This window comes from Trachemys scripta, chromosome 2 (assembly GCF_013100865.1).
Source record: "Trachemys scripta elegans isolate TJP31775 chromosome 2, CAS_Tse_1.0, whole genome shotgun sequence".
NCBI lineage: Eukaryota > Metazoa > Chordata > Testudines > Emydidae > Trachemys > Trachemys scripta.
Window position 1 is genome coordinate 236,204,716 of NC_048299.1, and position 12,353 is coordinate 236,217,068.

Below are 12,353 nucleotides of genomic sequence, written 5' to 3' on the forward strand. Positions count from 1 at the left end.
GCACTGTACTCCCTCCCTCCCCTCCCCCCCCCCCCCCCGCCTTAACCATTGAATCTCCGGAGGAAATACTTCTGGAAATGGTGTTTCAGTATAAACATTTGGTGGAGTGAAATGTAACTTCTGGAAATTATAATTTTACTCCCATTGTCTTGCTTCTACTGGTAAGATGTGGGGGTACATAGCAAAATGCTGCATATGCTTAGGGTCTTCATGTACAGAGGTACTGGAATGTTACATCCTCTCCAGTTTGGGATTTAAATTGTATGATAAATTAAATTTCCCTTTTTGAAAATTTTGATCTAGCAGTGAGCAGCAGCATCCAACTTCCTCCAGAGTGTTGGTATTAAACAAAATTTTCTTCTGTTATGATGATCCAACCATTGGGGCTCTTGTTATATCCTTGTCATGTGTACATGTTGTTGTTGGTTTTTTTGTGATTGCCTCACAGGTCAACACTTTCCATATTTGTAATAGTTGCCCTGTTTTTATTCCATAACACTCATAGTCCCTCTGCATCTTGCCTTACTAACAATACTATTTTATCTAATCTTTTTGGCAGGTTATAAAAAACAACTTGAATCCTGTCTGGAAGCCCTTTAAAATACCCCTCAATTCTCTGTGTTACAGTGATATGGATAAAACAATCAAGGTAATATTTAAATACATTGCATTTGTCCTTAATGTATCTATCAAAGAAACAGTTGGCAAAGATCATGAATATTCATTTAACTGGTTTATCCTCTTAGTTTTAAGTTAAATTCAAAATAAAGGTTTTTATTATAAGTAACAGAAAACAGGGATGATGATAATGATGACCTGATAGTTTGTATTACAGGATCTCCTAAATTTTTTTGTCAAATTGACTTCCAGAGTTAGGGAAGCTGGTTAACCTAGAGTAAATGTGTATTTCCCTCTTCAATTTTTCTTTTTCATCTGAATTAGTGTTAACACAACATTAGTTCTCAGACTTGTTAAAAGCGTGGGCTGTCTGCTTGCACATTTACAGTCCGTTAGAATCCTTTTGGCTGTTGCTTTTTCTTGCTCTCCTGCATATGACTGTCCGTTACCTGGTCCTTATACATGTTTCACACTTGTTTAATTCCCTTTCTTTCCTGGATGTGTGTCACAGCCATCAGGTCCTCTTCTCAACCTGCTCAACTGGACTTTGCTGACTAGTTGCTTCATTCTTTCCTCCATTGCTTAGATATTACCTACACAATAACCCCAGTTCCTGCTAGCCTGAGGAGTAGAGTGAATGTTCATGGGGATCCCCATGAATAAAGCACAGTAGCAAAGCATTAGCATTGAGTCGCTGGATCTACCCAGACAAAACCACCTGATGCCAAGCTGTTTTGAACATTAACTTATTTGTGTATAGAGCTAGTATTTGAAATATTCTAAATTTGGAATCATCTAGTCAGGAGGACATTTTACGAATGTAATTCTTTCACTACTAAATAGTTAGTACTATTTCCCTTCCTCATGCCACTAGCTCCCAAAGCAGAGGCATTGTGACAACACAGGCAGCATATTTCAATAAAATGGATGTCTGCTGCCTTTGACATCCTTCCTTGCCTTTAGTCATTGGTCCATAAAGGAGCATAAAAATCTGTTCGCTTCAGCTCTGGGTTCCGTTGTCAGATGAGTGAATTCAAATGAACCTGCCTTATCTTAGGCACCATTTTTGGATTTGATGTTTGAAGAGCAGATGAATGCAGGGTTCCCTGCCTGCGTTGTCCTAACTAAGTTTGTGATGGTTCAAGTAGCCTGGGAGGATAAGATGGGCTCCACTCACAGGACAAGGAGTCAGTCTAGTGAATCCTTACTGAACATTATCTGCAACCATTGACACCCTTAGTCCTCATCACCCAAAAGTTCTTGTTTTTTTTGACACCCTGAATCAATGACAGGCGGAAACTTGAGAACTAGTGATGGAAAAGCAAAGGCCAAAAGACAAAAGGTGAAACACAACAAATTTCTTCAAGCCTATGCTCAGGCTTACAGCTGGTCAGAAATTTTGTTACATGCTTTTTTTTTCTGATGGAAATTGCTTTTATGTAGACATTGAAATGCTTCAGAAGTTTTTATTTCAATATTAATTCTTGCAGGGAGAATATTTTGAAACAAAAAAATCTATTTTGGAAAATTTTGAAACTGTTTTGAATTTAATTTTATTTTATGGGTTTTTCATTTTGTTTTGTTTTTACATTACTACTGATCTGTCATGAAATAAAGTATATTATGCAGTAATACCATTGGCATGTCATGAAATAATGTAAAAATGAAAAATTAAATTCAGAAACGGAAATTTTTCAAATTTCCATTACATTAAGTGTCAAAATTTCCTGCAAAACAAAAATTCCAAGCTACAGAAGCCATCATGCTGTCGAATTACAAAGCAAGAGAAGCTTCCTATCAAAGAATCGTAAAAATGTAATGCTAGAAGGAACCTCAAGAGATCATCTAATCCATTTCCCCCTGTCCCCATGCTGAGGTGGAATTAAGTATACCTAGACCATGCCTGTCAGGTGTTTTGTCTAACTAATTCTTAAAAACCTCCAATTATGAGGATTTCATAACTTCCCTAGGTAACCTATTCCATAACTTAACTACCCATATAATTAGAAAGTTTTTCCTAATATCTAATCTAAATCTCCCTTGCTGCAAAGTAACCCAAAGAGTTCTTGTCCTACATTCAATGAACATGGAGAACAATTGATCACCATTCTCTTTGCAACAGCCTCTTACATATTTGAAGACTCATCATGTCCCCCCTTTTTATTCTCTCCTTTTTTTTTTTTTTTTAGAGTAAACATGCTCAATTCTTTCAACCTTTCCTCATGGGCCATGTTTTCTAAATACCTTTCTCTTTTTGTTGCTGTCCTCTGGACTCTCTCCAATTTGTCCACATCTTACTTAAAGTGCAATGCTCAAAACTGGGCACAGTACTGCAGCTGAGGCCTCACTAGTACTGAACCAGTTACCTCCCAGATCTACCGTATTTTCCGGCGTATAAGACGACTGGGCGTATAAGACGACCCCCAACTTTTCCAGTTAAAATATAGAGTTTGGGATATACTCGCCGTATAAGACTACCCCTCTTCCAACGCACACCAAAAAAAAATTAAAAAAACATCAGATTTGATTTCAATATGGTAATTTTAATTCAAATGCTTATGACATGCAGGTACTTAGCAGGAAAACTGTCACTTATAAACATAAGGCTGTTTGTCATCAAACATGTAAACATAAAACAGTGCAAGTGGATTAAACTTTTCCTAATTCACTCTAAAGCTGAAAGGAAGGATAAGACAATAAACCCATGGGAGCTGCCATGCTGTTTGTTTTCTAAGCTGTCAACCAAACTGGAACTGATGATGATAGGAGGAAGATAACAAACAAGAGAGAGAGAGCAAGTGCCGGGCAAGTCCCTGGCGAGTTAGCAACGCCCATCATAACTGCAAGCTACGGTATTTTTACAGGTTTTGCTGGCGTGACAGTTTCCCTTTAAAAGCCTTCAAAATCCTCCTGTTCGTCATCTGATATCATAAGTACATCAGTGACATCTTGTGATACATTTGTAAGGCAGTCATCGTATGGATCGAATTCCGTATCAGATGGTGTGGTCTCAGCTTCGGCTTCCTCTTCATCTTGCCACAAGTAGTCGTCCTCCATACCATCTAATGAATTTGATATGCCACACTTCTTGAAAGACTTGATTACTGTTTCTGCATCAATATCATTCCAGGCTTTTATGACAAACTTGCACAAAACATCCAACTGTGGAGCACGCATGTTTCCTCCTTTTGTGAATGACTTTTCGCCGCTAACCATCCATTCATTCCACTGTTCTTGAATGCGATCTTTAAATGGCTTGTTTAGGCACACATCCAGTGGCTGTACCAACGATGTCAATCCTGCAGGAATAACTGCCGCATCTGTGTTTAGTCTTGCAAGCATTTGCTTGGTGCTGGGAGTTAAATGAGCCCTGAACATATCCCACACCAGTAGACTACATTTTTGAATAAGTCCACCTGGTCGCCTGCTCCATACATTATCAAGCCATAGCTTTACCCCTTCTTCATCCATCCAGCCTTTTTCATTCACATGTACAAAACAACCAACGGGGAACTTGAATTTCGGCATTGTTTTTCTTTTAAAAATAATCATTGGTCTCAGTTTGGCGCCATCAGCTGTGCATCCTAGTACCACTGTAAAACTGGACTTCTCATGTCCTGTTGTTTTAATTAAAATTGTTTTTTCACCTTTTTGATGGACAGTGTTATTTCCAACCATATCAAAATTCATTGGAGTTTCATCCATATTTCCAATACTACTTAACGCATAGCCATGTTTAGTGCGCTGTTGTATTATGTATCGATGGAAACTATTTACTTTGCTATCAAGATCTGCAGGTAATTTTGGGGCAATTTTCATCTTTTGCCTCAGTACCATATTATGCCTTCCCATGAATCTAGTACACCAGGATACAGTGGCCTTAAATCTGTTGCTGTGATCTGGGTTAGATTTGGCCCACTGAAGTGCAAACAAATGTATTTTATTTCGTGTCACTACATAACCATTTTGGCGATGCTCATTCACCATGTCTGCTACATGTTTTTCGAGTTCTGGCCAATGTGGAGTGCCTCTTCTTAATGCACACTTACCCCTTGGCATACTCTTTAATGCTTTTTCATTTGCTTTCCAGTCCCGAACCATCTTTTCTGTTACTCCATATTGTCTTGCAGCAGCGCAGTTATTATGTTCCATGGCAAAGTTTACAACTTTAAGTTTAAAACTGGCTTCATATTTCTTTCTTCTTGCTGGTGGAGCCATGATGGGGTTTTGACTGTTGGACATTTGTATACTGTACTGTATGTACTGGTGCTACACTGTATGAACAGGTACAGATACTGGTGCTGTACTGTATGTGGTACCCAGTATACAACAACCAGCCAATCACGGCAAGCAATGTACCTTACCGGCGATTGGCTGGTTGTTGTATACAAAGCCTGCTTGGATTGGTCAGCTCTCCCTGCCTGCCCAGCCCTCCCTGTCTCCAAGACTATCAGAGCGATAGCGCAAACACGCCTCTTTCACCCGTCTGGCCCGCCCTTGTATCCTATTACCTCCTTCTCTGCCTCTCAGATCTCGCACATGCGCGCCTGCGCCGCTTCACTGCAGTCCTCAGGAGCGAGATCTGAGAGGCAGAGAAGGAGGTACGGTAATAGGATACAAGGGCGGGCCAGACGGGTGAAAGAGGCGTGTTTTTCTGGGCACAGCGCCGCTCTCTCTCTTTTTTCCATACCCCGGGCGTCCCGGACGCCTGCAGCTTGCTCCGCCCTTCACTTACACCTTCCCGGTGAGGCGCCCCCTCACCTCGTCATTGGGCGGGGATGCGGCCGCGGCCGTTTTTGAGCTCCCCCCACCATATGCGGCGACCGCAGATTCTCCAGTCCGGCTCGGAAGTTTCAGCACCCGCCCTATAAGACGACACCCGGCGTATAAGACGACCCCCGACTTTTGAGAAGATTTTCCTGGGTTAAAAAGTAGTCTTATACGCCAGAAAATACAGTATATATGACGCTCCTGTTCGTGTATCTCAGAACGACATTTGCCTTTTTCATGACAGCATCTCATTGTTGACTCGTATTGAATTTGTGATCCTCTATATCACCCCCAGATCCTTTTCAGTGCTAGACCCACTTAGCCAGTTTTCCCCATTTTGTATTTGTGCATATGATTTTTTCCCTCCTAAGCATAATACTTTAAACTTGTCTTTGTTGAATTTCATCTTGTTGATTTCAGCTTCAACTGAAGCTGCCAAATTCAGGGTGGTAAACCAATTCATTGAGCCTCAGTGTCTACAGCACTGGTTAAATCACGTTAAACCCTTGAATGGATAGTCTCGTTGGGAAGTAAAGTGGCCTTATTGTGAAGGAATGCATTTTAAATTCACATTTTCACTTAATTCAGTTTAACTTTCCTGAGTGTCCCTGGGTAGACATGCATTCAAAGTGGCAGTTGAAGTATAGTATGGCACTCACAAAATCAAAATGGAATTCATAAATTGACAGACATATTCCCCAATCTGTCACAGCAATGTGTACATTTAGACAAAAGCCTACAAAAACAAGATATACCGTAGCACTTATTCCCATCCTGCGGAGAGGATGCAAGAGAGAATAAATCACATGCGACGGACATTAGTTGCATTGCTTAATGAACAACTGGAACATACGGTACTTAGCTAATATGGGTATAAACCTGCACAGAATAAAACAGTGATGAAGCAGAATAATAATTATCTTTATAAGTAAGCCCAGAATATGACAACCTGGGGGGGGGGAGGAGGAAAGAGCTAGTGACAGTTCTTCTCCACATGTCATGGATGTATTTTTCATTTCCATTTAATGGCCCCACTAAAAGTGTAGTTCCTTGACCAAATAAATCCTTTAAGATAGGATTGTTTTCAGCTCAGCATGATCCAAAATGTAATCTTATCACCCAATAGAATACACTGTATAGGTGTATAATAAAACCTGCTGTGAAGTTTCTGATCTCAGTTACATGGGTGTATATCCAGACCAACTGGGTTTCCATGGAGTTGCTCCAGATTTACACAAAACAGGATAGAATCTAATCTCTGCAGCATTTTATTTTGAAATTGTAGTTTATGGATTTAAAATTACTTTCAGATGAGACAGTAAAATTGTGGTAATGTTGTTTTGAAGAAGAATTAAACAATGCTTTAACACTTTTATACACACAGTGGCATGCATAACAGGCTATCTTATAGTAAGTAAAAATGACTTTTTTAGCTTTCCTCAGTATGAATGCCTCTTCACACACTGAGTCGTTCAGTTTGTGTATTCAGCAGTAATGCACAAACCAACTTGCTATACTATCTCATTAATTTATTTCTAAATTGTGTGTGTGTGTGTTGCAGTGAGTCAATGATATCTTTCTGTACCACAAATGTGAGCCTCTCTCATTTGGAGCTAGCATGCCTGAATTCATCAGCTCTGAGAAGGGAAGAGGGAAACATGGATAATGTTTATGTTGCTACAGGGAGCCACCAAGATTGTTGCATGGGCAGTCAACCTTCTGATCTCAAAAGAAACATTGGGCTAGATGTATTTAATATATCAAACTCCCAGAAATGTTTTCGGTCTTTAAATAAAAAAGACAATTATGATAACCCTGGATCAAGCTATTATTACCGTTGAATGAAAAAAATATCTTCAGTATTAAGAATTCCACCAATTGCTTGAGTAGGTAAACATCTGATTGGCTCAATATAAGAAAGCCTAAAGAATCTGCATCACATCTGCCTGTATATGAAATCTGTTTCTCCATCTGTGATACTGTTGTTGCCTGTATGCAGTATGAATTGGTGTTCAATGCATGTGCATGTATTATATATTTTATTACGGTAGTAGCCAAAATGTATCTAGGAGCTGTGCCAACAGAAGAAGGCACAGTCTCTGCACTGTAGAGCTTGCAATCTAAAAGGCAGTAACGTAGAAATATTAAATGTGTTATGCAGGCAGTTTTCTCTCAGAAGCCCAAGATTTTATTAAGATAGTTATTTTATTTTTTTTGGTTTGGTCAGAAATGAAATGTTTAATAAAATTATGTTTTCTTTATGTGCTAGTGTACAGTATAATGGGGAGTAGGAAAGAAGGGCATGGAGAACAGCAATATGGCTTAAATTGAATCTGTTTAGGAAGATTTTTGTCCAGGGTCTGTATATTTATCACGAATAATGGAAAAGTGCATCAATGGAAATTTTGGAACTAGGAAGCTGTTATTTTAGTAAGTTGTCTTACCTATAATCAGAGCAAAAAATAATTCATAGACAGAGGTGGTTAGTGCAATGTCAGTTTAAATATACAAACTTAATTCAGAATTATAATTAGGACATTCTGGAGAACATTCATAGCCTGTTCATTTTATTACTTTTTATATGTATGTAAGCAGGTTCTTCACAAAAATTAAAATAACAATGGAAAACTAGAGCTGGGCTAAATAAACTGACAGTCTGCCATCCCACTCCATTAAACAAAAAGAATAACCCAAGAAAGGAAGAGCAAGTGAGAAAGGAAAGGCATTAAGGGTAAAGTTGAATTGATTTGATCAGTAAAGTCTTACCTTTGAGCTATAAATACAGGTAAAGAGGGATTTTAGCCAACATACTATCTCTGAGGAAGTTATGAATTTACAAATAATTAAGACTGCAGGTCTTGAGAGAACTCTCAAGTCTAGCTTCCGTTATCAGCAGTGAAAGGTACTGAACTCTGTCTCTGAGCCCCTCTATGGATTAGTAATGCTGTCCACTTGCTTTTGCTCTCCTGCTAACCACCCAGAGCCTGACTTGAAGTACTGATCATCCACATCTCCCACTGAAATCAATAGGAGTTGAATGTCAGTATCTCTGAAAATCAGGCCTCCAGCTTATAATGGCAGAAGGGTGCACAGACTAGGCACCATGGAGTGACTTTTCCTAAAAATGATCAGAATAAAATAATAGTATTAGCCCTAACTAATCATATTGGACCTGATCCTATAAAATGCTGAACTCTTGATGCTCATTGACTTCCGTGGAAGATTTGGTCCAGTAGTAGGTAAGACTCATTTATCTTTCTGCAGTTGGTAAAGCCTAGCCTTCAGACACTTGTATATATGCCCCACTAATTTAAATCTATGGCATAGGGCAAACTTCTGCCACGCTTGAAATCCTAACAGGGAAAAAAGGCAGTTTTTTTATACATGGTTGTAGAAGTGTCATTGCAACATCATTTCGGTAGAGCGTTGGCTATTGCTAATCCTGGATAATGCTTCATTTTAGGTAGAGTGCTATGATTATGACAATGATGGGTCTCATGATTTCATCGGGAGTTTTCTAACCACAATGTCAAAACTGAAGGAAGCTTCTCGATCCTCACCAGTAAGTCCAAAGCCTCTAGGTTTCTTGAGCATTTTTATGAAATTGCTTTATTCATTTTGAGCAAAGACTACAAAGTATCTTTGTGAATATTTAACTGCCTTTTGGCAGTCCTTGTAGCATCAATTCCGTTCAGATCGAGTTGGCATTTCCATTATAAATCCACTTTTACAGGCTTTAATATCTTCGTTGTTTTTTGTAACGGCATGTGTCTGAAAATCCAAGTTGTCGGGCCAAATTAATTTCACCAATCCCTAATCATCAAAATGCAGAATACAGTATAAATTTCACTGCTGTTAAAAGGCCAAAGCCTGAAGTTATTGTGTCAGATTTTACTTTATCCTTAATTTTCAGGTTTGGTTCTTGCTCACTTTATTAAGTAATTGAATAAATCTGAATGAAGACTTTAAAATTTAGCTACTAGTGCACAGAAATCAACCTAGTGATTTCATTTGTTTGGGTCTTTATTTCCTTTCTTAAAAAAACTCTGAAACCACACTATCCGATATATTTTGCTATGAAACGTTAACAGTGCTATAAACCGTGTAACATGGCAGATTGCATCCTCATAAATTTCATTAAAGGCCACTCAGCTACCTTAGCTTAGAATCTCTTTATTTTTATTGACTTGTGTCCCAAGCAATATTCTACCATATTTTTTTCTAATTGCACATAAGTTGAGAAATAGTTCAGTGATCAGGTACACTGCATGCAGATTTGGAACCTAAAAGCATCCTAAAGTATTGTATGTGTACTGAATTCTTCAAAGCTACTAATTATAAATATTTAACTTCTAATGTGTTTATATTTTATAATCACGGCTCCTGCCATGTTGCTCCCTCAATGGTTGTTTCTGAAAACTTCCTGAAACTGAGCAGAGGACAATCTAACACTTCCTTTTACAGCACTGGTAAATAATTTCAGCAAGTGATTGCTCATATGTAATCTGCTTCCTAGAGATTTCTAGTGCTTTTTTTTATCTTGCTAGATTCTCGGAAGCAGGCTGGCATTTATACAGCTTTGCCCCACAAGCAAAGTAGTGTGCATCTTGTTATAGTAATTAAACTACACAAACAAATACTGAAGGGCAAGGATGAGACAGTTTAGTCCACTCCTTTGCTATAGCATATGAAAATTTTTCTGTTTCATAAGTTAATTATTTAAATAAAATACGGTACCATTTTAATGAACCAATTATTGCATTAGGGCCAAAACTGAAGCATACTTCTGTGTGGCGTTTATATATAAAAAAAAAAAAAAAAAGAAAAAGTGCGCCCACACTCTGTAAGACCCTAATCCTGTGAGATAGTAGCTCCCTTTGTGCCACCGAAGCACACTGTATGATTGATTTGATGTGAATCAAAATGCTCCATCCTAATCTGTCCTCTGATAACCTAGGCTGCTATCTTCTGCTTTTAAAAAAAGTGTGATGTTAAGATGTGATCTGCATATGCTTCTTTTGAAAATGCTTCAAGAAAGCTCTTCCTTATGTGTATTTTCTTGACCACACATTGGCTGTATCCAGTCAAAGAGAGCCATCTGTGTGCCAGAATGAGACTGGTCGAGAATTAAATCTACAAGACAACACCGAGGAAATATTAAGCTCCAGAAATCTCTTGCTTAAGAAGAACTGGGACTCAATCCTGCAAAACTTTACTTATTGGCTTCACTAGGACCATATCTGACATTAAGCATTTCCTGTGTGAATAAAGCTGGTTGGTAGGTCCTATAAAGTGGAATTTAGTAAGACCCCAATTCTCATTTTAGTTTTGCCCATGTTAATCCTGGAATTACTTCAATGAAATCATTGTATTTACTTGATCTTAACACCAGTGTAACTGAAAAGAATCTGGTGTTAAATAAGATGCAGACCGTGCCCCACAAATTAAGAAAAGGCTGAGAGAATTATCTGGTGAGAGCCTGCTTGATTAGAATGGTGGGGGGAGGACATGCTAATGAAAATTATAAGATTTAACAAAAATCCACATGGTGGTTGGAGTTAATACATTTTCACAAAAGACTTCTTTTTAATTTTAAGACAGAATTAAATATGGAAAATTTAATCAGGAAATTACCTGGCTGTTTAGATTAGCCTCTGTGATAAAGTACCACAATTTGTTTCGGTTCTAATTATGTCTTACCGTTATGTTCTATCCGTGCTGTAAACCAACAACAAACAGGAAATAATCTTATAGAATAAAATATTGCAATATTTAATGTCTTGTTGCATTACAGAAACTGTTTGCAGATTGTTACCCTCAACATATCTCCACTGATTCCAGTGGAGGGAATATTTTTCAGGCAAGCCCTTGGTATGTGTGTGATCCTGAATGATACTGAGCTCCCCCTTTTCTCACTGTGGAAGCTAAGGGTGCTTAACACTTTGAAGGATTTGGAGCTCAGGTGTTTCCTGACTGACTTGAGAATGTACAAGAGGCTTGTTCTTGCAAAGATTTTTTTACTCAACAAATTGTTGGGTTTAACCTCACTGGTTGAATGAAAACATTGTCCTGTGGCTTAGGAAGCAATGGAACCCCAAACCACTTAAGAAATCAGTTTGAACGCTTAGAACCTGTGGCAGAAACACACACTTATGACCAGTGCCAACTCGGTGTTTGAATACCCAACTCGGTGTTTGCTAGAGACAAGTAAAGGATGAGGACTAGCTGGCTGAAATCCAATTTCCATAAAATGGAAGTGATGTTGGGAAGACGGAAGCGTCAGTGAGCTGCTTTATAGGAGAGTGTGTGCTCCTGCCATTTGTTACTGGAGCTTGCAGTCTTGGGTTACTGTTGAATCCTCAGCTGCTTTTGAGCAACCCTATAGAGAAGAGAACTGGGTGGTGGTTTCATCTGTTTGGCAAGGAAGATGCAACCATTCTTCTCAGATGCAGATCTTGCAACCTTGTCCCGTGCCCCTCTTGCCTTCAAAATAGCTGCAATGTGCTTTACTTGGGGCTATGCCTTAATCCAGCCTAGTACCTGAAGAGTGACCAGAACTTTTGAATTCACTCCCTCCCTATGATGATCCCCAAGAGCTGCACAAAGCCTTTCTCTTCTCATAAAGAGCTTTATGGAAGAGAAGGTACAAAGAGGGCTGATACTAGTGCCTGGCCTGTAGGGTTTTTCTTTTCTAGTTCTGAGGAGGATGGGTTTGCTTTTGTTTTACGGCCAATGACTGCACTTTCACTATAAAGCAAAGGTACTTAAAGCTCTGGATAGGTATTACTTAAATGTATTGCATAAATTGTACTGATTGTAATCTTGTTGTTTTTTCCATTCCCTTAGGCTGAATTTGAATGTGTCAATGAGAAGAAGAGACAAAAGAAGAAAAGCTACAAAAATTCTGGTGTCGTGAGTGTGAAACACTGTGAGGTCGGTACTCAAGATTTTTATTTTTTAACTCT

General features: G+C 38.7%; 1 protein-coding gene across 2 annotated transcripts in view; it reads left to right on the forward strand.

The window, feature by feature from the left end:
* Positions 1–12,353, forward strand: part of CPNE3 (copine 3) — a gene marked incomplete in the record, with an annotated part of 58,092 nt that overhangs the window by 34,487 nt on the left and 11,252 nt on the right. For both annotated transcript variants that reach the window (XM_034763229.1, XM_034763228.1), the window contains 3 exon segments: positions 560–649; positions 8,852–8,950; positions 12,235–12,321. In XM_034763229.1, coding sequence (XP_034619120.1) covers positions 560–649; positions 8,852–8,950; positions 12,235–12,321 — 276 coding nt within the window.